We start from the raw sequence: 27,207 nt of genomic DNA, 5'->3' as shown, positions 1-27,207 counted from the left end.
GAATTTAGTGTTGCTTTACGGTTGATAATACCAGTATTGCTGTTTGTCATTTTAAATTACATTTTTGAATAATATTGCTATTTGGGATTTGTCTGCATCTAGTATAATTAAAAAATAAATCGCAGTGAAATAACTAGATCGTCTTGAACGTATTTATATTTAGTGCAGACAATTCAATTAATTAGGAAGTGGAACAGTAGATTTTGAATACATTGTCCCAAATAAATACATTATATTTATAGACATTGAAATAAGGTTAATAGATTGATTATATACAGTCTTTACCGGTGGACAACTTTTTGTGACGGACAACTATTGTTACGTGGAATTACGTTTTACGCAAGAGGCGAAACGTATACGTGCCCCTCGCGAGGAATCCCTGAAGTGGGTCGATTAGTAAGTATTAACGAAGCCGCGATGGACGTTGGCCTGTGTAATTTCAATTGGCGTGAATGGTAACTGCGCGTAGGATGTGACTTGATTTTCACCTGGTCTCGAAAAACTCGTGAATTTTGTTTTGGTAAGATAGCTAGGTACGCAAGCGAGCTAAATCTAACATAGCAAGCGATATTAGCTAGTTGGGTTGCTAAGATAGCTCGCTAAATGCCGCTAGTATCTTGACTACAACGTTAGCTACTGTAGCTATTTTAGCTAGGCTCTCTAGCTAGATTTACGCAGCACGCTAAATTAGCTAGCTGGCAACAACCGAACTAAATCTGAAAGAGCAAATTATAACTTTCAACTTAATACAGATTGTTAGTTTGTACATGTTGGCCAGTAATCCAGACAAGCATTCGTTAACGTTGGCTGTTTATCCTAGTATTCAGTGTTTGCTAGAATATTCTGTCTCAAATGTCTATAAGCTAACTCTAGCTAGGTTAGTTGGTAATTTCAAAAGGTACAACTCCAGCCGTTGCATTGATTCGTTTTATCCGGCATAGTGACCGTGACATATCTACGTTAAGATAAATTGCTCCATCACAACAAAAACACTTTTAGCTACACAACTAGCCAACTAGATACATTATTGTAGTTTGCACTACTCTTAAGACAGTATTAGTTGTGCTATGATAACATTCCTTGGGATACTTAGTTGGGGCTAACATTAGCTAGCTAGCTAGCTAGCTAAGCTTTGTCCTCATGTTGTTTTTCCACAATGGGTGTTTGCTAGCTACGCTGTAATGCACTGGGCATTGTAGCTAATACAGCTACGCTGGTGTCAAATCCGAGTCTGAGGAAGGCAACAGTACTGTGGTTTAGATCTCTGCATCAAACCTGCATCCCGAAAACTTAGTCAGGTCTTAATAGTTTGCTATTGATTTAGAGAGATGCTGCCCTACTGAGTTTTACTCGCAACACACCAGCATGCAAGGATCGTGATCCACATTTATTAGACCTCGGTTGAAACTCTGCAATCCTTTCCAGGAGCGTTTGGGCACTTTACTGTTTATGCCTAAGGTCCCAAAAGACAATCATATCCAGTACTGCATAGTTGCAGCTTTGTGGCTCGAATCAGTTATTAATTTTTGACTGTGAAACGTGATATAAATTCTTTCTCTTGTGTTTTTTTTTTAACAACTCTTTGATTTTTCTTCAGATCTCCAACAATAATTGGAGAGTTCTTATCCTCCAGCCAAAATGACAGACACAAAGCGTCTTGCCTACTCCATTATTCAGTTTCTCCACGACCAGCTCAGGTCTGGAGCACTGTCTTCAGATGCTCAGGAAAGTTTAGAGGGTAATATACTAATCATTTTAAATTCATTAACTTATTTTCAGTTTAGAATTATTACCAATTTATAATTTCTTCTGAATTGCTTTCCAGTTGCTGTCCAGTGTCTGGAGACAGCATTCGGTGTCTCTACCGAAGACCAGAGTTTAGCAGTCTCACAAACCTTGCCAGAAATATTTGCAATGGCCACAGACAAGGTAACGCATATTAAGTCTGTCTGACTGTGTCAACTCAGAATTTAAGCTTACTAATGTTTTGTAGCTTAACCGAAGGCATTTCATTTGCCAGGTAGCGGATACACCTCAAGTTAAAGTCAACTCAGCCAATAGTTCCCCTACAGAGGAGCAACTTGCAGAGGCAGAACAACTTAAAAGCAATGGTATGTCCATACAGCAGGATGTAGAGCTACACTGGAAACATTATTGTTTAGTTTTGGCTTATTTGAATGTCCACTGCATTGGATTTGTGCAGTAAAACATGACCAACATTCCTTACTCTTAATGTTTAGAAACAGTTCAAAGTTTTAGAACTTTGTTGTTGCAGGAATAAAAACCGCTCTCAGAAGGGGTGGGGGGGGGGCTTCCACAAAACAGTTGCTCCCCAAAAAATGTTTTTGTTTAAACAAACACATTGGAGAAGCTGTTTAGACATCTCTTTTATAATGAATATACAGCAATAGATAAAGAAGTTTCGTTGATGCACATGACATAAAAATGTCATTGTTTTAAACTGGTAGTTACCTAATGTGTTGTAAAGGTAGATAGCATATAGGTGTAGCACTGGAGTTCATCTTAATAATGGATGCAAAATGTATTTTAACACAGGCAATGATCAAATGAAGGTAGAAAACTTCAGTGCGGCAGTGGAATTCTACTCACAAGCTATTCAGATTAATCCCCAAAATGCAGTGTATTACTGCAACAGGTAATGCCATGTACTTCAAACCTGTAAAAATGTAAATATTAACCATTATTTGATCTCTATAATGTTTAAAGGCTTGTTTTTTGTGATGTTGAAGAGCTGCAGCTTACAGCAAACTTGGTAACTATGCTGGAGCTGTACAAGATTGCGAACTTGCAATTGGAATTGATCCAAACTACAGCAAAGCGTACGGAAGAATGGGGTAAGACAAACTATAATTAGAACCGACTAAACATTGGTACATTTCATTTGTTGTTTAATGAATAGGGAACGGTCAAACAACTAATATATATCTTTAACTAATATATATCTGATCAGGCAAGATGTACTTGGTGAGTAAATTTTGCTTTTTGTTTGGTTTACAGTGCTGAAGCTACAAAACTTAAGATTGCTACCAAATAATGGAAAATTATGTAATGAAATGTCACCTAATTAGCATGATGCCTACTTCATGATACTTAGTGGTGGCCAGAAACTTTCATTACATTTGATGAATGTGGAACATTTGCATAACTATCTGAAGTATTCCTTCTATGTTTAGAGCACATACTTCATATTCTAATGTAACTAAACTACTGTGATTTCCTTTGTTAACCAGACTGGCTCTTGCCAGTTTGAACAAACACACAGAGGCTGTCGGCTACTACAGGAAAGCCCTGGAACTGGATCCTGAGAATGAGACATACAAATCAAATCTGAAAATAGCTGAGCAGAAACTGAAAGAAACAGCCAGCCCAGTGAGTCCTCAAAATTACAGTCTAAATTCAGTTCATTTTGGCAGTAGAAGAATTATTTTTTTTTTTTTACTGTATTTGGTATGTCTCTCGTCAGACAGGGGGTATGGGTGGGGTTGACCTGGCTGGACTGCTTAGTAATCCTGGCTTCATGAGCATGGTGAGTATGTTCGTCATTGCCTGTCTAACTTGGCCAGTGTTCGATTCTTGAATCCAGTTATTGATGTTCACTTTTGTTTCCAGGCTTCTAACTTGATGAATAACCCACAAGTGCAACAACTGTGAGTAGTATGGAATACATTAAACACACATTGTGCATATTGTATGCTGATTAATGCAGTGTCACATACGCTAGCAGAATATCATATAGAAGGACTCTAACTGTTCAGCATGTCAGGAATGATGTCAGGAGCATATGGTGGTCCTATGGGTGGCACCAGCGCTGCGTCTTCTGGAGCAGGAGCTGCTCCCGCAGACCTTTCAGGTCTAATTCAAGCGTAAGATGACATGCCGTTGTTTTTCTTTTTTAAAAAACAAAATAAGCTAAGATACCAAGCTATTATCACGTTGTTAGTTGGTGGCTTTTCTATTAAGTCCGGTTTTTCGTGTACCTGGATAGTGGTCAGCAGTTCGCACAGCAAATGCAGCAGCAGAACCCTGAGCTCATTGAGCAGTTAAGGAGTCAAATCCGAAGCCGGCCACCTAGCGCTAGTAATGAAGAGCAATGATGCTTACAATGGTAAGGTTGACCTGTTTCTTGGTCTAACGTAACATAAATGTTTTTAAAATACTCTGTGATCAACAGCGGGTCCTGAATATGTTCGTACATGCCAGAAATATTTCAGAAGTTGGTCAGGTTGTAAAATTATAGATATGGCATGTATGGTGAAGTCTTTTAATAATTCAGAATGTTTTGGCTGTGTAATCTAGTACATTCTATTTGAAATGAAACAAAAACTACGAATTTGGTGCAAAATGTCAGTTTAATTTACAACAGGGTATTTTAATCCATGTTTGCTTGAAGATGACAAATATAAACATGAAAAGAATATACAAGCCTGCGCTCAATCACTTTACTTCAAATGCAGCCAATGCTAAGCCCCCAAACACAAAATCAGATAAAATGAATGTTTAAAGGCCTGTAGCCCTGGAACAAAAAAGGATATTAGGTGTGTTATGGGAAGAGGATCACATGTAAAAGAAAAAACCTTCATGACAGGGATGTACTGTATAGCCACATGTATGCCCTGCAAGATATTGCACTGGTGAGCACTTAATGTGGCATCATGGTTGAAGATGGATCTGCTGTTTTTGTCTTGTTAGAGATTTCCATTCACATACTATTAAAGCTGTGATGATTTCCAGGGTGAGAAAGTGACCAAATCAGTTACTGAATCCTTTTCAGAAGACAAGACAGGAGGCAAAAAGACTTGGAAGAAACAAGAACTGATAGCTACATCATACATAGCACTGGCAGAGCATGATGTACATTCAACAACTATAGATGTGAATACTCTTGAGTTACAGCTAACATTCTGCACTTTAATCTCGTAGTCTTTGTTAAATCTAATTCAAGGACAGTATGCAGGAGAGAGAGCTTTAAATTAGAAATGGTCACTGTCCAGTTCCTTAGACTGTGTCTGTTTTTCTTTCTCAATAGCTAAAGAATTATCATGGGGACATGCAAAGAAGACTGGCTGACTGTCTACTTTTTTTGTTTTTTTAACCCCAGGGATAAGACCAATTTTACATCACAATTAGTGCATGTGTGACTGGCTCCATTCCCTGCCTTGGCTATTTTTTGAAGAAACCAGTCTAGCCTAAATTTTTAGGTCATAGCAGGTCAACTTAAAAAAAAACCCCCAACAACTTCAGTTGTACAGATGTTTCAGACTGGTTTAACAAAAAGATTTCAGTGTAACTAATCCATGCTATTGGATTGTCATACAAGAATCACTGTTACATGGACTGGATGCAAACTTGCAGAATTGACCCAAAGTGATTCCTTTTTACAGTAACAGCTGTCTTTGATCACATGAGTTTGTAAGGGATATGTACAACGTCGACGTTATGGATATTAAATGTCAAATTTCAAGTAGGTCGTCTTTGTCCTCCACTAGCATATATTATTGTAATGCTTTCAAATTAGTATCGTCGGTCACGATCATTATACAGTGCGTTCTTATAATGTAAGCATGACTCAATAGCTATCGTCAGTTTTTTGGATTAACAGTAAGTATTGCACCGAATGTTCACTTGGAAATATGCCTGACATCCGGATAGCCTGGGTCATAAAAACAGGTGGTGTTTGCGGATGTTTAGACCAGCTAACACCCACACATCAAGACCGGACAGGTGCTTGTGCAGCAGGAAGTAACCGGGGAACGCGATCGTAACTGTTAGGTTATAAAGTCTAGCCAGCTAGCATAACGAGTTCGGATTTCGTCTTAAAATTTTGCTCTTCGTATAAAATTTTAATTCACTGCCGAGCGCGGCGTTAACGTGTCGTAGCTTGTTGGCTAACGCTAGATGGCTGCGGACACGGAGAGGAGCATGTAATCATCCTCGACGGTAAACCCCTGTGTAGAAGTGACATTAAGTCATTTATGTTTTAGGCTTCATCTTAATGTTATATAACGGATACATTCGGGCATGAAATGCAACGAACCTGTCCAAAGTATACAACCGCGACTTGACTTGGCTAGCGAAGTGCTAGGCTGGCTAAGCTAGCACGGTTAGCTTGGGTTTGTTGCCAGCCAGGCCAGTTCGCCTTTGCAAATTTATAATCAGATTTCCAGAGCTGACAACTAAGACAGCTGAAGAAGTTTCTCAGTACGCCCGTCATATGTGTCATTTTGAGAGAGCCGGCTGTTGCTGAAGTACCTTCTCGGTACGACCCTTATTTAACTAAACAGTAAAGGAGAAATATGCTGTCCCAGACTGCGGCCTGAACGGTGCTCTCTCTGTGCGGTTCGGCCGAGCGAAGGATTTGTGGCACGCCATGCAACTCACTTCTCTGCCATAACTGATGATGTGAATCTGAATGCCAGCATGCAGATAGTTGTGGCCAAAATTCTGTGCTTAGTAGGGGTGTTTGCCCTTATGCTGGGCGGCATCCTTATTCCTGTGCGTGTGATCCAGTCGGACTTCGACAAAGCCGCCAAGTACAGGAAGGCGCTTTCACTCAGTAATTCTTTTGGAGGTGGTGTTTTCCTGGCTACCTGTTTCAATGCTCTTCTGCCAGCTGTTAGGGAAAAGGTGAGTTAAGGAGCCCGATCTCTCGTCTTTAGTAAACCCGCATTTCCGTAAGTTTCTGTGCAGAAGTAAAGACAAAATGCAGACTTCCATAACAAGGTTCTCTAGCTATCGTTTTACTAACAGGAATCGCTTTTTCTCATTTAGGAGCCTAGACTCTCACCTTTTGTGAGTACAAATTTTTCTCATTCTTTGTCTTATTTTTCCATCAGGTGGAGAAAGTCCTTGAAATGCTAAATAAGACTACAGACTATCCACTGGCAGAGACCATGATGATGCTTGGCTTTTTCCTCACAGTGTTTATTGAGCAGGCTGTGCTGACCTTCAGGAAAGAGAAGCCTTCCTTCATTGATCTGGAGACCTTTAATGCTGGAGGCTCGGAGGCTGGAAGTGACTCTGAATACGACACTCCATTCATTGCTCCTCCTCGGAGCTCAGCCGGCCACCAGCACCACTTACATCACCATGGACACTTTAACCCTGCAGAACTGACACGTGCAGGGCCCCTGAGGCTAGCCAGTTTGGTTCTGGCTCTCTCAGCTCATTCAATTTTTGAAGGTCTTGCACTAGGGCTTCAGGAAGATGGGGCAAAGCTGGGAAGCCTTTTCACTGGAGTGGCAATCCATGAGACCCTGGCTGCTGTGGCTTTAGGGGTTAGTATTGCTAAAGCAGGACTGCTACTGCAAGATGCCAGCAAGTTGGGCATCACAGTCAGCCTTATGATACCAATTGGCATTGGCCTTGGAATGGGTATTGAGAGGGCCCAGCACCTGGCAGGAAGTATAGTTTCTGTGGTGCTCCAAGGCCTTGCTGCAGGTACATTTCTTTTTATAACTTTCTTTGAAATCCTCTCACGAGAGCTGGAGGATAAGCACGATAGGCTACTGAAGGTGCTCTTTCTTGTCTTGGGATATGGTGTCTTAGCAGGTCTTGTTTTTATCAAGTGGTGATGGATTTTAGCAGTCTACATGAAGAATAATCTCGAGGTGGCTTTGTGTTTAGATTACGTACTTGTACTCACCAGCATAACCATGTCTGAAGTACTACACTAGATATCTAAGAACTTCAGAATTTAAAAAAAAAAAAAAAAAAAAAGTTTTTAAATGTATTGAAACACATTATTTATAATTGTTGCTGGGGGAAGCTGCAGATTTTAGAATACATGCTTATTACTGATTGTGATATTACTAATGTGAAGTATGTCTTTTCATTTCAGTTTGTCATACATGATCAGACTTTTAAATGTGTATTGCAGCTAAATATAGTTTGGTTGGCTGTTTAAACAAGAGTAAGCAATTGTAGGCCAACAAGACTGCATCCTTGTAGATCAAATATATACAATTATACACAATTATAGTATTCTTTCCAGGTATTTACTGAAGTTGTTACTAAAACCTGGAAATTTTCTAATTGGTAACAGTGTTGAACTCGTGCTATGGAAAGGTATCGTTTGTACATTTTTGCAATATAGCTCATTATCAAAATGATTTTGGAACATGACTGAATCAGGGGAAATTGCCAAATGCTTTACTGGCTGTAACAAGTGTTGTAAAAATGCATTCCTGAATTTACATAATTAGTCAAGGTAAAGATATACATGTACAGTCATGCAATAACCTATATCCCAGTCAGTGGAAGAATTATAAAGTAGGACAGTAATATTGCAGTGGAAGTTTAAAAGAAATACTGTGCTGCAGAGAATAACTGGATATTGGATCAGTTGATCTTTTAATATCCAGTTTATTTCTGTGGTTGCATATTTTTATATATTCTTGCATTTTTAGTTTTATGTTTGTAAATTAGTTATTTCTGTGGCAGCTGGTGTATTGTTTTTTTTTTTTGTTTTTTTTTTACATTTAGCTGTGTGTGTGTGTGTATACACACACACACACACACACACTGATGTCATTATAAAACAAATAAATTATCCAGTAAAGTAATTTGTCAACTTTTTAGTTTGTGGTAACATTTCTTATTTAATATACAGCAGCCATTAATTTAACATGGTTGTGTAGACTTTTTAATGTCCACTGTAGAACTGTTTAAAAAAGAAAGGAAAAAACTACTTGTACAAAGACTTATGCTAACAAACACCCATGCACACATTAAGCAACCAGGTAACCTGTTTACATGTTGCCAAATTTTGCCATGGACATGGTGCTTATTTCCGCTGTCATCCCTGTTACTGTTACAAATATTTATTTTATTTATTTATTTTTCTCTTTTTGGAGTGATCTCGTTAAACCACTCTATTGATAAAGAATTGATAAAGATCAATTTAAAAGATTCTTGCAAGGTTCACGTGATACAAAGTGCACATCCTCAAATTAATGCTAACAGCCAGCATTTTTAAGTTTATACAGCCTAGTCATTGTTTCTTTAAAAAATGTTTGCATTCAAAGTCATGCCACCCTACTGATTTGAGATGGCACCACCTTAACACGGGTGCTATTTACATCTTAGAGCATTGTTATGTACAGACCTTTTGCTTCCCTGAACATCAGAACAGGGTTGCAGGTGTAGAGATCCATTTCATGCTCAGGTATGGTGTTTCTTATACTGCCTCTTTAGCAAAGCAGTCCCATAAGTATCAGATCAAGGCCAGACCTGGACTGCCACATGGAGTGAAAGAAAACTTAAGTAAATTTAATTAAAAAATTTATTCAAGGAAAAGGTGTTCAGAGAGGTGGCCTGGGAACGAAGATTTTAGATTGATAAATAGCGCTTACATATCGCAAAGTAACTTCTGAATCCTTTGATGAATGCCTGAGTCTGTATTACTGAAGCAAGAATCTACCCAGTGGGCAGAGTTCTCTGAAACCTTTTGCACTAAGAATAAAAAGATGATGAAATAAATGCTTCTATTATTAATTTTAGCTATTGATCAAAGACTAAATATTGAAACGCATTGAATCAAGGTGAAAATACAGACCCTTAAGCAGAAAACAGAACATAAAAATTGATAGATTAATATGAAGATGCAGGCTAAATGATAAATTAGTCAAATCTACAGTAATGGACCAAAGAGAACGATATAACGGATTCCCCATTAGACTGGCAATGGCACAGAAGAGTAAATCCTTCATAACGCAGGGGAGCCTAGTGCATGTGTGAAAATCAGATTATACGATAAAGATTTTCCACACTGAAGATATGACATTCTGCTTTAATCATCCATAGATTTCTTAGATTTCTTGAATCTGTAATTCAACAGCTATTTCGCCCTGGAGAACATCTGTTGTGGCAGAGAAAGTGCTGTGCTGTCCCATCTGAATCCCTCCATCTGAATCCCATCTGCTCCATCTGAATCCCTGCACGCAGGCCAGTGCGCTGTTCGTCCAGTTTTATTGAGCCAGAACAGAAGAGAAAACACTCGTCGTGATAGTCGCATTGTATAAAGCCAGGTTAACTCTTTGTTCAGTAACATTTGATAATTAAGGTTCATGGCTCATACCAATGTCTCCCTATGGTGCACGGAGATTTTCCATGCACCTCTTGGATCATAACAAAGTCCTGTTCGTGTACACAGAATCACAGTACGTCGGTGCAAAAATGTGGGTTTGACACCAGTCATGTCTAAATCCCATGGGACAGCGGCATTAACAAACAAGCGTAATCCTCTTAGTTTCCCAAGAGGACCATGGTCCTTCGGTGTCCCAGGCACGTCTTAATCCAATGGTAGAACAAGATACCGTAGTTTGGCCACAGCATGGAGGAGCTACTGATATCTGGGGGAGCCGATAATGTTCATATGGAACACCGGCTTTTCTCTCCGATTGGCACAAGAAAATACCTGCTGGATAATATTAAGGAGTTTCTGGGTGACATATGTACTATAAAAATAAGCGATCATCTGAAACAGTATGTGAAGCGCAACGGTCTGTTGACACTGTCTGTGCTGGGAGTGGTAACAGGATGCGTCCTAGGCTATATGCTGAGGGGAACTGAGCTATCTGCGCAGGTAGGATATACGATTTCACAACAATAAAAGTCACTGGTAGGTATATCGCAGCTATTGAAATGCTTACTGGTGCTTGTAGCTTGTTGCGCTTGGCTACCTTGGCCTGTAGTTGCAGACTTGATTACAGACTTATGGTTGAGGAGTGGTGGGAATACTGCAAAGTAATGGTGCAACATGTAATGCAGATCACACATGAAAAGCCTGGAAGGATTCAAATATTGGTGAAGCATCCTTGTAGCTCCGCGCACACAGAATTCTATCGTATAGCTTGCACTTGCATGTACAGAGACACAATTCATGTTAGCTCCTTATTTCTGTACATGGCATTTTGCTGATACTGTTATCTAGGGCAGCTTACATCAGTATGACTTAATGTGTGCTCCCCAGGAATCAAACCCACAACTTTGGTGTTACTAGCACCATGGTCAGCTATGTTCTACTCATTTGTTCTATAAACATTCATACATTAGTAACTGTTTTTACCAGTCAAATAGTTATGTCAAAGGTCAACAATGAAAGCTGGTGTAAATAACATTAGTGAGTGTTTAGGACCAATCCAGGTTGAGCTGGCTTTAAATCCTACCACAAGTTAGTCATTTTAGGCAAACAGCCTCACATGTCCATGGTCATTTTGTGCATGACACAGGACAACAACCTGTGGTCAATGAACACTTGTGTACTCAGCAGACAAATTCCCTTAGTGTTAAAGGACCTGTTGTATGGAGTGGCTCCTTTATTAACAGTGATGGGGGAATTCTGACACTGCTGCAGAAGATTGATCATTTATTGTACTGTATCATGACATCAGTCTGATTATTAGATATGACTTATACAGTGAGTACACAGTTGAACTGTGACTGGATACAATGTTACAAAAATGATCATGATATTCTCTAGAAACCACTGGGCAGTACTGTGTTCTGAAAATGTGAATATGTCTAATAATATGATGTATACTTTAAAGGTCCCATTATTACAGATATCCAAATAAAGTAAATTAAAGCTACAAAATTAAGTTAGCAGGACAGGGTTTTGAGAACTTGTCTTAACCATGTTGCAGTTTAATTTTTGCATGCAGTTGCATGGTTTATATTCAGCTACAGCAATATTCTGGTGCCTATACATATATTGTAATTACAATGTACACAATATTGTGCACAACACACAGTACAAAAATACAATCCTCTTGATATAGTTGACCTAATACCAAATCTAACCTAATGAAATGTAAAAAAATACTTTTTTGTAAATAAAACATTAACGATAAAACAGCCCAAATGTTGAAGTAATGAATAACAGAAATCCAAAAAATGAATCAGATATATTGACGAAATATATATCAGTCCACCTTTTGAAACTTAGTATCTTATTATTTTATCTAAATGTATCAACTTCTCTCTGCTTTCTTAACAGGCAAAAATGTATTTTTCTTTCCCTGGAGAACTCCTGATGAGAATGCTTAAAATGCTCATCCTGCCCCTAATCACCTCGAGGTGTTTATCTCTGGTTGAATTAGCTAAATATCTTTGATTCTGCCACACTTCATTCACAATGGAACTCCTTTTAACTTCTCTGTCTTTCTGTGTAGTTTGATGTCTGGGCTGTCATCAATGGAATCCAAGGCTTGTTGTCGTGTGGGTTTGCTAACCGTAACTTATTACCTGTGGACCACCTTCATTGCCGTTGTGGTTGGCATTGTGCTTGTGGAGATCATTAAGCCGGGCCACGGGACTGAGATGGAGAGCAACAGACTCAGTGGTCCGGTTATGACTTCTGCGGATGCTTTGCTAGACCTTGTCAGGCATGTAAATCCAGTGTCCTCATTTCTGAGAAGTTGGAAGTTCATCCTTGTCGCTACCAATAGGTTTTATGTGATGTTCTATGCTCAAACAATATGGCAAACTGTAGGTAACAATGTACGCTTCCTGGGACAACTTGATGTAAATAAAAAATAATTTTATTTTAATGTATTTTTCATTCTTATTCTCATTTGTATATATATTTCTAAAGCACATTTATAAACAACAGCAGTTGACCAAAGAGCTGTACAATCAATATAGCAAAAACCATAAACGGAACAATGACACAAAGACCACATTTGAAAAAAACAATAACAATAGGACAAAACCAGTAACATACACTGTAACACAGAAGAAAAATAACAAACTGAATTCATTTCACGGTCCTCTGTCTTTCACAAGATGCATCTAGGTCTGCAAAACTCAGATTAACCTGTACTTTTTAATCCAATTAAAACAGAATGGTGATAAGGATATTTCTGGTAATCCATACAAAGGTGTGGTTTACAGTTTACAGTGGGGATCACTACAGAGGTCACCTCTGTGAAGGCAGTGATGGAAGTGTCTGTTTTCTGTGAAGCTAACTAATGTTCACTAAGCCTTACTGTGTAGGCTTTATTCAAAGCTCTTAAAGCAAGAAACATGCCACTATCAGATGGAACAAATCAAACGCCTTAAAGCTTTTAAGTAAAATGAAGAGTCTTTCTTTAACCAAATACATTGCTGTGTTTGTGGTGTTTTGTGTGCTTCAAAGACAATTTATATACAATATATAAAAGATTAATGGATTTAGTTTTGTCACTACTTTTGAAAAGTGGACCACTTATTCCCACTTGTTTCTGTTTCTTCAGGAATATGATTCCTTCAAATCTCATTGAGGCAACTTTTCAACAGGTGAGGGTTTTCTAACCTCTTGTAACTCTACCACAGCACTGAAACGTCTCTTATAAAGATACTCAATGACATGTTGAAATGTGATTTCTGGAAAAACATCTGTTCATCTATTACTTGATCTCAGTGCCACCTTTGACACCACGGATAATAAAATACTCTTAGATGGACTTGACAAAAAAGTTGGATTCGCAGGAACAGTTCTAAACTGGTTTGTGTCATATTTGCAGAGCAGGAACTACTTCTACAGCAGGAACACATCAGCTCGATTCTTAAATCTTTACCTTGGCACGCAGTATGTTACAGAATTGACTTTAAGGTACTGTTACTCATCTACAAATCACTAAATGGTTCAGGGCCAATGTATCTATCTGACATGCTCAAACAATATAATCCAAGCAGGCCTCTTGGCTCACTAGGAGCTCATCAGCTAAGGTCATCGTAAGGTCAACACTAAACACGCAGAAGAGAAGCATGCAGCTTCTATGTAGCTCTCAGATGAAATCGGCTGTCACAGAACCTCAAAAATATGTCATCAGTGGACACCTTCAAATGGAGACTAATAGTCTCTCTGTTTGATCTAGCTTACAGTTAGGTGCCAGACACTGTTTTTATCTCACAGGGCGAGTAGTGTACTATCTTCCAACTATGATTTTATGCAGTTTATGTCTTTTACCAACTTTTATCATTTTTTTTCTTTTAATTGTGTCTGTTTCTATTTTAATCATTTTCCTCTTAATTCATTTTTATTAGTTTATTATTTATTTTCTATTTAAATCAACTGTATTTAATTGTATTTAAATAAAATGTTTTGTGTAGCTTTTCCTTGTTTTTGGCATAACCTTGAGATCATAGATCTTGGAATGTTAAAATCTTTATAATTCTTCCATTTGTGTAAAGCAATTTGAATTGCCGTGGCGTGTAAAAAGTGCTGTGCAAATAAACTTTCCCTGTATGTCCTTACCAACAGTGTTAACGTGTTAATGTTTTCGTCATTGTCTCAGTATTTCTACAAATGTAACATTGCCTATATTTGCTGTCTCTTTACAGTATAAGACCGAACTTATCCCTGTTTTCAAAACCCAAGTCAGCTCCCGGCAACCCAATTTCGTGTACCTCCTACCGGACGAGGGCAGCCATGAAGGCCGTGCTGTCTTCCTGGAGCTCACTCCACCCCCTGACGTGCACTATAGGACTCGGCCTGGTAGCAGCCAGCAGATGAATGTACTTGGTATCGTCATCTTCTCTGCCACTATGGGTAAGGCCTTCAAGTCAGCTTCTCATCATCTCACAGGTCCGCAGGCTTGTAGCCACTACAGCTCCATGTGGACATCAGCGCACATCACTGCCATTAAAGGTCTTACAGCTGATGAAGATTTTAAGAATTCAAGCAATGCTGTCCACTTCTAGGTCTCCTCCTCGGGAAAATGGGTGAGCGAGGAGCACCCTTAATCAGTGTGTGCCAGTGCATCAATGAATGCGTCATGAAGATCATCAATGCAGCAGTATGGTAAGAGAAACAAAACATGAAATATCTGTTTGTGAACTGTACCTGTGTCTGTGTGGATTTAACATTGCCTTTTCCCTTGGGGAAAAAGTGTATTTTAGAAGTGATGAGGTAGCAATTTGCAAACACTTATCTGACAGAGTCAAAACTGATGCACAGTCATCCAGGAAATGAGATGTTGAGAACTTACAAGCCAGCAAGATTTAATGTTCACATGTCAGTGCAGTCAAAAACAGGGGACTAAGTGTATAGCGGGCATGTGAACAAGGAGGCGTGTTAAAAGGAGGCCAACATATGTAGCAGATTATGAGACACCTGCACTCAAGTGCCCCCGCCCCCAGTTAGCAGACTGGTCACAACCAGGGATATCCTTATTTAAGAACCCCACAAATCTCTTCCTGTTGGCAGAGTTTCATTAATAGGACTATAGGTTAGGACAGATTTTTAGCACTGTGATTAAATTTTTGAGCAAATAAGAACATACATTTCCATATCTTATTGCCGTGTCTACAGAGAAATCATACTTTATTCACAATTTGTCTTTTTTCTTTGGCAGGTATTTCCCATTTGGGATCATCTTCCTGGTGGCTGGGAAAATCTTAGACATGAGTGACCCATCCACTCTGGGCAGGAAACTGGGCTGGTACACTATAACAGTTCTGGCTGGGCTGTTCATCCATGGCCTCATTCTACTTCCTGTGTTGTATTTCCTCTTGACCCGGAAGAACCCCTTCACCTATGTCAAAGGACTGCTTCAAGCTATGGTCATTGCCTTGGCCACATCATCAAGGTGAGAGAGAGAATGCAGAGGTTATGTTAGAGGTTAGAGGTTTTGTGAGGGTTAGAGGTAGAAAGCGCTGGTGGCAATGTGAAGGTAGTTTGCCTTCACATGCCCTAAATTTAAGTGTGAGAAGAAAATGAAGCTGTGCATGGATTAAATCTGGTATATTGTACGAGTAATTGTTTTTCCTGGTTTTCACAGTTCTGCCACACTACCCATTACAATGAAGTGCTTGCTGGAGAACTGTGGTGTAGACAAGCAGATAGCACGGTTCGTCTTGCCCGTGGGGGCGACCATCAACATGGATGGCACTGCCCTCTATGAAGCAGTGGCCACCATCTTCATTGCTCAGGTCAATGAGTATGAGTTGGATTTTGGACAGTTGGTCACAATAAGGTAACCACACCACTCTTTTGCTCTCTAGCCAGTGACATTAGGAGTTACCGTGAGCAGGCAAAATGTATCACAGGGGACACTTTCCTAACCTGTAGTCCATGTTGTCATTTTATACTGAATGAGCATAGAAAACTTTATGGAGAAATAAAATCTAGGATTTTTTATAACCCTGGACCAGGGTGTCTGCAAAGGACTGACATGACTCCAGCCAAGGAGGAACATACTGTACCTTGCTATTTATTTTAAGCTTGGGACAAACAATATGTAGAATCAGGTATGTTCCTGCCTGGTTGGAAAGCCCCGCCCTTTGCAAATAAGATGCGTTTCCATTGCGATTTTCCTGTTATGCGCTTATGCAGATCTTATGGCAGATTCTGTGGAGATGGTATCAGCAATGAGATGAGCCACATGGCACAAAGCCTTGGCATGATTAACTGACAGAGATGAGTGCTTTTCTTAGCCCTGTGCACTGGGCTTACTGTTGTACCTCTTGACAGCATCACAGCGACTGCTGCCAGCGTTGGTGCTGCCGGTATCCCTCAGGCAGGCCTGGTAACTATGGTGATAGTACTCACGTCTGTGGGCTTGCCACCAGATGACATCACGCTAATTGTGGCCATCGACTGGATTTTGTAAGTACACAATGACTTCTATGTGCCTAGTAGTGTATTCTGATGGATGATCTGGTAAAACATAGTTTGTCCTGTGCGAGACATATCTAAGTAATGAATCATAATCCACTCACAGGAGAGAGAGTTAAGTCCTCACAATCAGCTCACAGGACAGAGAGAGAGTCAAGTGTTTCTATTCTTTTTTTAAAGGGATCGTTTCCGAACAATGATTAATGTTCTAGGAGATGCCCTGGCAGCTGGAATCATTGGTCACTTGTGTCGGAAAGACTTTGCACCTGACACAGGGGTAGGTTAATCCTCATTAATGTCTAGTGTATTAACAAACAGCAAATTACAAAATGTTGAGAGCGTCTCTTCAACTGAAGTTTGTACAACACCTGTAAACTATACATTAAAAAGCTGCTGTAATCAGTATTACCATCAGTGTTACAGTCTTATGTTAATTTATGCTAGACTGCACTGAGAGTGCATCTTCTGCCCCTGAGAGCAATTATTTTAATAATAGCCATCTGTAATATATATAGACAGTCTAACTGAAGTGTTTATAAAAATTAGCACTTACAAGGATTAATACAAAATGAATACAAACACATTCTCAGCTGTAATGTACTAACAGTTCTTATGGAATTTGGCTTTTTTCAGGGCAATGCTACAGGGCTGTCACAAGACACACATGCCCAAAACATGAACATGCCTCTGATAGAAGTGCCACTTCTTGCCAGAAAAGACTATATATTTGAGGTGGTTGGAGACACGGTTATAGAGCGACCAACTGTCTACTACAACATTTGTCAAGTTTGAGCTCAACAATAGCCTTACAACCACCTCTTCTGAAGACAAATCTCTACTTTTGTGCCATAATCCAGTACAAAAAGGAATGCATTTCTCATGGTTCTCTTTAAAAATATTTATTTGACATTGCACAGCACAATTTAACTGTTTGTTTTTTTTTCTTATGGGTGACAAATTTGTTTGTGTTTTTAACAAAACAAAATGCAAAAAAGAACAGGCTCCTTACTGCATGTGCATTGATATTTGTTAATCCACCTTATGACACTGCTATTCATATCAGCATGATGAAGACTATAGAAGAGTTGCCTTAAATAGGTGTGTAATAGAGCAGAAGGTAACAATTGAGGACTAAAAATGTTGTAAGGCAAACTGTTTCCTTTTTTTAACAGTGCACCTTATCAGGACAAGGTGACTCTTGGGACATGTTTTGATATATTTGCATTACTGTATTTTGTTCATCTGTAATAAATGAAAAATATTTTGTAATGAAGTACATCATTCAGTTAATTGAACTAGCAGCTGTGAGACCCCACAGACAGTGCACAAGGACAGATGGCTCCAGGATTAACAGAAGCTTTAACTACAAAGAAAGCAAGCAGACACTAATTAAGATTAATTAGGCAGGCTTACTTGGCCTCAGGTTCTTAAGATCAGCATCAACAGACTCAGGGAAATTAATTGCACATTATCCATTCATTTGTGATGATAACTAAAATGTCTTGTTATTCAGGTAAGTGACAAGGTCAAAAGGAAAGTGTAACCCTTCGGTCTAAGTAGCTGAGAAATTAAACATTGCTTTGTGAATCAGAAACAAACTTTGTGTACCGAACAAGGCATAGACCCAATTATAAAGTGCTTATCTCCTTGATATGTAATGGTAGTGAATGACATTTACAGCACTTATTAGACACTCTTGTTAACAACTTACAAAAGTGTTTTGCCAACTCCATAGAAGTAAGCCTTGTTAGTATATTAAGCCAGAGCATGGATAATCAGAAACAGAAACCTTTTCTAAGAAAATAACCAACACAAAGAGATATAGTGTATTTTACTTCCACAAGAACAAAGACAAAATCTAGTTTGCTGAAAATATTTTACTAATGTACTGGGTTGAAACAAAAACAAAATGACAAGGCCAAAATTATTAGCCCTCTAACAATTAATTGTCAATCTTACTGACTCACAGCTGACATCTGGCCCTTACTATGGTTCATAGCCAGGCTGCCAAATTGTTCTAACTCATACAAATTAAGTGATGTTTGAGCATGGACAATGAATTTTTGCATTGTAGGTTCTCAATAGGATTGGCCTTTCAGAGGGCCACTCAAAAACCTTGAATTTGGTGTCCTTCAAAAGTTTCGAAGCAACTCGGCCATGTGTTTTGGGTCACTGTCCTGCTGGAAGACCCCACAGCAACCTAAAGCCAGACTGGCAGCAGATTTCTTCACATTCTCCTTCAAAATGTCAACAGTTGAAGGCCTACTTTCCTTCGCCAAACAAAACCAACATCTATGTATGCAAACAGCTCCAGATTAGTCTCTTCACACCTAAGACTTCTAAAACTCATTCCCATGTGTAAATTGGTCATGAGCAAACTTCAGTCTTGCTTGTATTCACTGCTCTGATCAAGAGTTTTCCTTGGATGATGACCTCAAAGCCCACGATGAAGAGCATTCACAGCAGTCCATCTTAACACTACACAAAGTCCAGAAGTGACTATTTCAGCAAGTCATCTTCACAGATCCAAGGATTCTTGACATATCTGATGATTGTTTTCTTCAAACACCTTTATATCTTGCAGTTGCAAATATGCTCAGGCATTTCTAATTACAATGCATCTCCTTATACCTTGTGATGATGCAAATATAGTCATTCTGGAGACAATTTGAAGTGTTAGTATAGCCCATTATCCAATACCTTCTTTCTCGGATCCAGACTTGTTTGCTTTTTGGCGTGATCAAATAACTTAAAAGAATGTAAGAGTGCTGCCTCTCACTCTAGCCTTCAAGTGTCACTAGCACTGTTCACTGGAGTGCATTTAGTATCTACCTGGGATGCTACCCATGAGGCCTTTATGGTCAATTTGCTACATTGAAATTTCACATGGGGACTAATGTTATTAAAATGTTCCATATCTCCTTGGGGACTAATAATTTTTAACTGTGTACACTTGATACAAACTGAGGTGGTTTCACACATTTATATAAATAAATAAATAAATGAATGAATGATCAAGCAATTAGCAACATTCTAGCATCTAGTAATTGTTTACAAATGAAGCAGTAGCTCAGTCTCAAGTACTCTAAAATACACTATACCGACACATTAAGAGAAATGGTCAATTTGTACAACAAAACCTTCAGAAGAAAATTTACAACAAAAGAATAGCATTTATTTGTAAATACATAAAAGATTCATGCTACAACAGCTAAGCTCACACTTCTGATGAGGTCAACATCACAGAGCACATACATTATGTGATTGCTACTGACAAAGCCTTAAATGAACATGCATATATGGAGGCAAAAATGCGACGTCTACGCTAGACAGGCATTGCTGCCTAACACCAGCAGAAATTAAGGTGTCTTGCAGAACAATCCAAACTTTTAATAATCTATGTATAGTATTCATAGGGGTAAATCGTCATTAATCTAGACTGAACTTCACTCTAATTGCTAAATCTTATATACAGGAGTTGTGATGGGAATACTAAATTACACAAACATGTATTGATTTAATTACTTGTACTAAAAAGGGGTGAGGAGGGTGTGTCTCCATGAAAAAAACTAAAAATAAAGAGACAAAACATCCCAACTTGTCTACAAGCCAGACCACCATGATGACCAGGCCGTCTTCAAATATTCTGCATGGACTGACAACTGACCGCTGAACACTTGAGTAGGACAGCTGATCCAGAAAGGCTGATAAGACACACTGTTCAACTTGAGGCGAGTTAAAAGAATTTTTTAAATCCAGCCTCTTGCTAAATTTACAAGCTAGACAAAATAGTAACAGGTTTTAATGCAAAACAGGTTTAATATCTTAATTGCAAAAACAAAAAGGGCAATGTTTACATATATATAAAAAAAAAACAAATGAATACAGACTGTCCAATTTCTTTGGTCCTTTAAACCCAAATCACTTAAATCGAGCAAAAACAAAAGGTGGCTCGGTAATATTCTCAAAGATCTGACAAGCATGTTGTCAACACTTTTTGCATGCTCCTAAAAACCCTTACATTTTACAGCAAAAATTCAATCATGTCATATGAGTGGTGAAAAAACACTGAAATTGCTGCTCTGATTTGCATTTAAACTCCAAACTATGGCAAGTGATTTGACAAAGGAGGCAAAGAGATCAGGCATTCATAGTCAAATATTTGACACAGCCGTCAGCCAGCCAATTAATTGTGGTGAAAAAGAAAAACAAATTACTGGAACCTTGATACAATATCAAACAGGGAAGGGCAACATCACATAGCACAATATTAAACTTGACAGTGTCTGGGACTTTGAATATTGCAAGCTTTTGGTACAGCCCGTATGTCTTACTGGTCCTTGAACAATCTGAATGAATCTAGTGTTCAGGCACCCCCATATCCAATTTGTGTCAACTATTTTAGGCCATATATCCAACTTAATTCAACTGGCCTGTTGAATCCAAAAGTAATACAACACTATCACTTATTCAATCAGACATCAAAAGATACACAAGTACTTTTATGGAGACACTCAACCCTAATAGAAGTGTAGTAGGGAGGGATGGAAGGCCAAGGCAAAAAGAAGCAACATACAAGTTCTTAGAACCCAAAAAGTAATACACTGTCCTTTTACTTGTGGGACTTGCTGGTTTTGAACGAGACTTGTAAGACTTTGTCCCCCAGACGATATCCATTGAGGCTAGTAATGGCCATAGCTGCCTCTTCATAGTTTGTCATAGTAACAAACCCAAACCCTTTACATTTGTTGGTGTTGAAATCTCGAATGACTTTGACATTGGTGACTGCACCAAATGGGCCAAACATCTGCCAGAGAAATCCCTCGTCCACGTCCTGGCCCAGGTTGTAGATGAAAATGCACCAGCCAGAAGTGGTATTGCCAGACACATTCATGCCAGATGCACCACCCATGTGATCCACACTCATGGGTGAAAACCTAGTAAAAGGTGTAGGAAAACAACCTTAACATTACAAGAGGAAGTGTTTAATAGTACAATGATGTCATTTTTGTGGTAATACAAACCACACCAACAAAAATACAAAAAAGGAGCCTTTGCTGTATGAACGCACCTGAATCTTTGGGCCTGGTGATGAACAGGGCCTCCAAAGCGCCGAGACTGTGTATGGTACAGCTGGGACAGCAGCTGGGAGTTTTTTGCCTGATTGGGGTTTGCAGCAAACTTCACCGTGATTGGCTCGGTTGCTCCAGTGGGCTTCTGGCCATTGAGGCCCTTGATGGCTTCTTCTGCTTCAGCCCTCTTATCAAACCGAATAAAGGCAACGCCGCGGGACAAACCTAAGATGAAGGGAGCATTACCAGCCTTAAATGCCAACACAAGCTAAGTGATAAACACCACCACACATAAAGGAGGAAATGGGAAAATAACCCAGAATTATTTTTTTTTTGGTTTCACTGTTTGAATATATAGCAAATACAAGACAAGTGGTGATGGTGTACAATCAATCATTCAGTACCTGAAGCCTGATCAACCAGCACACGTGAGTTTATGATGCGTCCATACCGGGCAAACATGTCTTCGACATCTTTCTGTGTCATGGACTTGGGCAAACCACTAATATAAAGATTGGCATCTTTGATTGAGTCAGAGCTCGGCCTGGCATAAGAAACCTAAAAAAGGGAGAACCATTGTTTAAGAAACCAACATTACAAGGAGCACATCAAAAATCAATAGTATTAATTAATGGTTTGTAAAAAAATTCAACAAAAGTACCAAGATAAAAGTTGTTACAGAGGCAACAAACTCATCCCAAATTAAATGTTAACGTTACATTGCTGTTAGTTTTACAACAGATTGACGGGAGAAAAAAAACCCAAAACAATCTGTATTTTGTACATGACGACAACTCTAAAAGCTAAAGCTAAAAAAGAGAGAAAAAAAAGAAAAAAAAAAAAAGAAAAAAAAAGAGCATAACTTCAAATGTAAAAAAGGGACAATTTCCATTTCAAACAATCCCATTAGTGCAAAAAATACGGAAAATAAAAATAAACATCAGGGATTGCTGTGCAGGGCTTTGGTTCGGCACAACGTCATACTCAAGCAAAATGACCTCATGTGCCTCCCTCCACCAAACAAACTTAAAACTGAACAAAAACACCTAGTGACCAATACTGGAGGCAAAACATCTGAATCTATGAAAGTCAAAAAACTTCAGTATAATTCTGTACCGAAAATTAAAACCTTGCCAAGTCAATGGGGAAAGCCAATTGTTAAAATTATATGGGTCTGACAACCTGGAAACAGACAAAAATATTGAAACTGAAAAAGAAAATTTCAAAACAAATCTCAGACCTCTATAAAAGTGCATTTCTTATTGAGAAACACACTGGGCAGTATTGGGATTTTCCCTCCGCTGCATAGCAACTACTTGAACATGTCATGTCTATCAGTTTACACATGGATACAAGAACACCTCTTTGCACGTTACCTTGATAGTTTTAGACTGTAGTCTCAGCCCATTGAGAGTACTGATTGCCCTTTCTGCATCACTAGGGTTAACATAGTTAACAAATCCGTACCCTAAACTGTGGCCTAGAGAAAAAAAAAAGGAAAAAACAACAAAATAAAAATAACAAACGTTTGTCCACATCCTGCAGACTAAAGTAGTTTTCATAAACAAAAAACCCAAATGTTACAATGCAGTATAATCTTGGGGGTGGGGGGAGGAAATTATTGAAATGAAAAAACAATTTCAAAACAATTACTTCTTCCCTTAAAATAAGAAAACTCAGTTACATATCATGAATACATGAATATGAAAATCATAAGGGTCTGCATTACATAAAATACTGCTTAGCTTCCATCGCTTCCTTTAAAATAAACACAAAACATTAGTAAGTTGCGTACATTTTCAAGTTAAAACAATGACACTGCCATAAAATTAAAAGTAAAAAACAAATACTCCAAATTACACAACATTTTGCATTAACTCTGTTAAACCATACAGGAATATTATAGCTAAAATGTGAGTTAAGAAAATAAAACAAAAACAAAAGTTGCAAACCATACCATAATGATGCACGGACATGTACCCACCCGCCCCTCCAAAAATATAATAAAAACATGGTTAACAGTATGTCACACAACAGACAAAATTGGCCAACACTGCAAGATATGCTTCCACTTCCAGAAACAACCCCAGTTCAAATCAAAATCAAATTATTAAAGAAACAAAAAACACAAAACACCTCAACATCTTCAAAATCAAAAAGGAAAATATATATATGCACAACCAAGTGCTTGCCTCAATATCATGTCACCAAACGCAAAATATTAAAATCAAAAGGTTATTATTAAAAGTTTGGTGTAAAAAACAATCCGAAGACCAAAATCCCCTCCGTCAAGACACAGAAGATTCACTCAACTATTTTGTTTCGCAAGACTTACCTCCCATTTTATCTCGAATAAGTTTGGCAGATTCCACCTCGCCAATACTGCTGAAAAGACTTCGCAGCTCCTCCTGCGTCATGTTCTGTGGCAGGTAGTTGACGATCAGGTTTGTTTTGGCGTCCTTTGGCTCATCCCCCATATGGTCCTCGTAACCATTTGGCAGGTCATAAGCCTCCTGCTAAAAGAAGAAAAGAACAGAAAACGAAATGCCTGGTGTCAAACATGCGCCGAATAAAATCTACAGAGCAATTCATTAAGATTTACCTCATCAGTATGACAGTATAATGGACTTACTTTAATGACACCCTTGCCAAGCTGCTGTGAATCTCTATCAATTCCTTGGCTCTGAACCTCACAGACCTACAGCATAAATATAAAGTGATGCATCGAGTAGTACTGCTTACTTACATTCAAATAAACTATTAAGGACATATACAAAACAATATCTTACACTAAATTTGAGCAAATATTTTCAATGTTTTCGTCACTAATCTATAAACCCTTCAAAATAGAAATTGGAAGAGCTCATACTCACTTTCAGGTACCGTATGTGTCCCCTTCTAACAGCCATGGAGATACTTTAGACCCAAATCTTACGCCTGGGGGGGGGGGGAATAAAATATCAGATATCGTAAAGTACAGCAAATGCGACTCTGGTGTAAAACCCTCGACGGTGTTTGCACTAGTTCACTACAAAGCCTCGCTGCTCATTTCAAACAGCGCCGTCTCAAGTCTGAACGCTCCCGCCTGCGAATATGGGAAGCAAAGGCAAGCGCGCTGCTCACGAGAAGAGCAGTCTCGCGAGACCGGCCTCAGGCCGCAGCACGCGCGGCGCGAGTCAAGCCTATAAAACCACGCCAGGGTTCTAAACCGTTACTTTACTGAGAACCAAAAAAATAAATAAACGTAAAAAAAAAAAAATAGCACAAGTTAACGCTACGACACTACTCAGCACAGTAAAAAGGTAAAATAGCTAAAATCAATCAACGAGCTAACCTAGCTAGCTATCATTAGCTACAAAATGGCTATCTAGAGAATTCTAATCCAGCAAGATAATCTGTTGGCACGGCGAACAGTCAAAATTGAGCTAACCTAGCTAGCTATCCAACTATCCACAAAGATACAGAGCGCCATATGAATAAATTGGCCAACCCAACGCTAGCCGAGTTGGTTAACCCACGGGTAGGGGTTACAAGGCTAACCTAACTAAGCCATCGAGATAAACCGTGCATTAGCCAACATTAGCTAGCTAGCTAGTAAGGACTGGCTAAAAGACGAAATTTTAAACTTCAGTGTAACGTGTAGTAGCAAAGCGATATCCGCTTTAGTATGCAAACTACGCGCAAATATGTACTAGAGTAACTAGAGTTTACATAGCTAACTAGTCTATGCATTACGCTTTAACATTATCTTAGATATCTTATCTTGTCTGCTAAATTACTTAGCTTAGCTAGGAACCTACCTAGCTAACGTTATAAAACGCAGTACCAGATCCCAACGGCACACGTTATCATGCTAAGCTAGATAGCCATCCTTGCTAGTTATTTCAAAACCAAGAGGTTCACATTTGAAGGAACTGATCTGTATAAAACGCAAGTAGCTACATTAAATAACCACCACCTTATGCAACTCACAAATTAAGTTACATCTACTTAGGATATTGGCTAGCTATAATTAGAAGCAAAATTAAGCACTGGCTAGCCATCTGAAAAGGGATTAGGCCTTGCATTCAAGGCCATAGCCATGGGTAGATTTTACCGCGTGGCTTCGCTACATCACATATCATCTTTTCGCTTAAGACCCCAAAAGAAATATGTTCAACAAATAAACAACATACCTTAACTTTCGTCTATAAACGTTGTACAGTATACAACTAGCTACGTATTTCCCACAAACGGAATACTCTTAGCTCGCCTGCGCTTAACAATACGAGCGCAAGTACCGGATATACTCGTTACGTCAGAATTATTCGCCAGGCCCCCCCGAATTTACGTAGCTAGCCAGCCCACAACGACTGTTACGTTTTCTATCTAACTTTAGCCACTTTATCTCTTTTAAATCAGAAAGAGTTCGGTGCAAGCAAAGTAAATACCAAAAAGATACAAAGAAACTCTTCGTGTTTATGGAGTCAAACCGATACTACTTAATAGAGTAGTCAAAGCTCTGAGTGACTACCTGCAAAATGGAAACGTCAGTAGGTTACATCTTATGGACCATACTTATGAAATCAGGAGTTCAGTATGTCTATGTTCAGTCCTAGTGTCAGCACAACCTTCTGGTATTGAAGTATGGTGCTGAGTGCTTAGTATCTCTTATTTACAATGGTCACCCTATTTCACTGAATATGGTGAAAAAAGAATTCCTTCAAACACTTCCATTAAGATGGAAAGTTACATTAATACTGGATTATTGCACATAGTATTAATCATACATGAATTACTTAGTTAATTTATGAACCAGACCTGTGCTGAAGAATTAATTTTAATTTTATTTGTACTATATAATCTTATCATTTTGGTCTAAAAGGTGCTTGGTCTGAAAAGGTGTAGTCTTTAGGAATTGATGACAACCAATTTTCAGGTTATAAAAGGCTTTGGAACTCTGATTATGGCTTTAGATATATTTAGATATTTATGTTCAAAATCTTGTACATTTGGGCCAATGTATATATTTTTAAAATTGTGTGTTGTGCTTTGATGCAAAAAAAAAGTTATGATCTGATGCAAAAAGAATCCCCATACTCATTCTTCCACAAAAGCATTAATGATAACTCACAATTTATTAATCATTAAAGTACAGAATTCCTGGTCAGACACAAATGGCACCTACATAGGCCTGCAGGCTGTTTATTGAAGCCTGCATCTCTAAGTGATGCATATTAATGGTAAAATATATATTTACTACACAATCATATAGATGTATTTCAGTGAAGACTAATTACCATGCACATCAGTATTATACAAAGCTTCTGTTTTGGGAATAGAATAGTATGATACCTAGCAAATGTTTACATATCAAAGCATTTTTTCTATGTTGGTACATTTTCCCATAGGCAGATAAAATAAATTCACAGCAACTAGTTTATGGAAAACAGCCCTTTGACATGAAGTGCCAGGCTTGTGTTCTGCCAATATGCTAATAAGGTCTGTCATTAATTCCTAATATCTAAACATTGTAAC

At 38.6% G+C, this 27,207-nt stretch overlaps 4 protein-coding genes across 9 annotated transcripts; 3 read left to right on the top strand and 1 right to left on the bottom strand.

Moving 5' to 3' along the window:
- Positions 1-275: 275 nt before the first annotated feature.
- Positions 276-5,482, top strand: sgta (small glutamine-rich tetratricopeptide repeat (TPR)-containing, alpha). Of its 4 annotated transcripts, none has more exons than XM_026996497.2 (12): positions 276-396; positions 1,598-1,738; positions 1,826-1,929; positions 2,021-2,111; positions 2,557-2,656; positions 2,751-2,855; positions 3,252-3,390; positions 3,485-3,547; positions 3,631-3,668; positions 3,777-3,884; positions 4,007-4,126; positions 5,048-5,482. In XM_026996497.2, exons 2-11 carry the CDS (start codon positions 1,639-1,641, stop codon positions 4,113-4,115), a joined length of 957 nt encoding a protein of 318 aa, XP_026852298.1. In that variant the 5' UTR covers positions 276-396; positions 1,598-1,638; the 3' UTR covers positions 4,116-4,126; positions 5,048-5,482. The 4 variants fall into 4 exon arrangements, with proteins under 4 accessions (XP_026852298.1, XP_026852305.1, XP_026852283.1 ...); XM_026996504.2 differs by having other exon boundaries at positions 387-455; XM_026996482.2 differs by lacking the exon at positions 276-396 and adding an exon at positions 403-520.
- A 92-nt stretch (positions 5,483-5,574) lies between these two features.
- On the top strand, positions 5,575-8,597 carry LOC113568323 (zinc transporter ZIP3). Its single transcript, XM_026996516.2, has 2 exons — positions 5,575-6,645; positions 6,855-8,597. The coding sequence occupies exons 1-2, from the start codon at positions 6,439-6,441 to the stop codon at positions 7,590-7,592; spliced, it is 945 nt and encodes a 314-aa protein (XP_026852317.1). The 5' UTR covers positions 5,575-6,438; the 3' UTR covers positions 7,593-8,597.
- Positions 8,598-9,825: 1,228 nt separating this feature from the next.
- Positions 9,826-20,244, top strand: slc1a8a (solute carrier family 1 member 8a). The gene is made up of 11 exons (XM_035523154.1): positions 9,826-10,603; positions 12,017-12,096; positions 12,192-12,404; positions 13,254-13,296; positions 14,344-14,551; positions 14,704-14,803; positions 15,357-15,590; positions 15,783-15,977; positions 16,475-16,609; positions 16,799-16,895; positions 17,252-20,244. Exons 1-11 carry the CDS (start codon positions 10,352-10,354, stop codon positions 17,408-17,410), a joined length of 1,716 nt encoding a protein of 571 aa, XP_035379047.1. The 5' UTR covers positions 9,826-10,351; the 3' UTR covers positions 17,411-20,244.
- On the bottom strand, positions 19,772-25,995 carry elavl1b (ELAV like RNA binding protein 1b). 3 transcript variants are annotated; one of them, XM_026996458.2, is made up of 8 exons: positions 25,866-25,995; positions 24,564-24,627; positions 24,323-24,388; positions 24,026-24,206; positions 23,067-23,170; positions 22,095-22,248; positions 21,690-21,915; positions 19,772-21,555 (listed from the first exon to the last, which is right to left on the bottom strand). In XM_026996458.2, exons 2-8 carry the CDS (start codon positions 24,597-24,599, stop codon positions 21,231-21,233), a joined length of 1,092 nt encoding a protein of 363 aa, XP_026852259.1. In that variant the 5' UTR covers positions 24,600-24,627; positions 25,866-25,995; the 3' UTR covers positions 19,772-21,230. The 3 variants fall into 3 exon arrangements, with proteins under 3 accessions (XP_026852259.1, XP_026852265.1, XP_026852271.1); XM_026996464.2 differs by having other exon boundaries at positions 24,026-24,203; XM_026996470.2 differs by lacking the exons at positions 23,067-23,170; positions 24,323-24,388; positions 24,564-24,627; positions 25,866-25,995 and having other exon boundaries at positions 24,026-24,113.
- Positions 25,996-27,207: the final 1,212 nt, after the last annotated feature.

The sequence above is a fragment of the Electrophorus electricus genome, chromosome 26, assembly GCF_013358815.1.
Source record: "Electrophorus electricus isolate fEleEle1 chromosome 26, fEleEle1.pri, whole genome shotgun sequence".
Lineage (NCBI taxonomy): Eukaryota > Metazoa > Chordata > Actinopteri > Gymnotiformes > Gymnotidae > Electrophorus > Electrophorus electricus.
The sequence above is the reverse complement of the archived record's forward strand: the minus strand, read 5'-3'. Positions and strand labels throughout refer to the sequence as shown.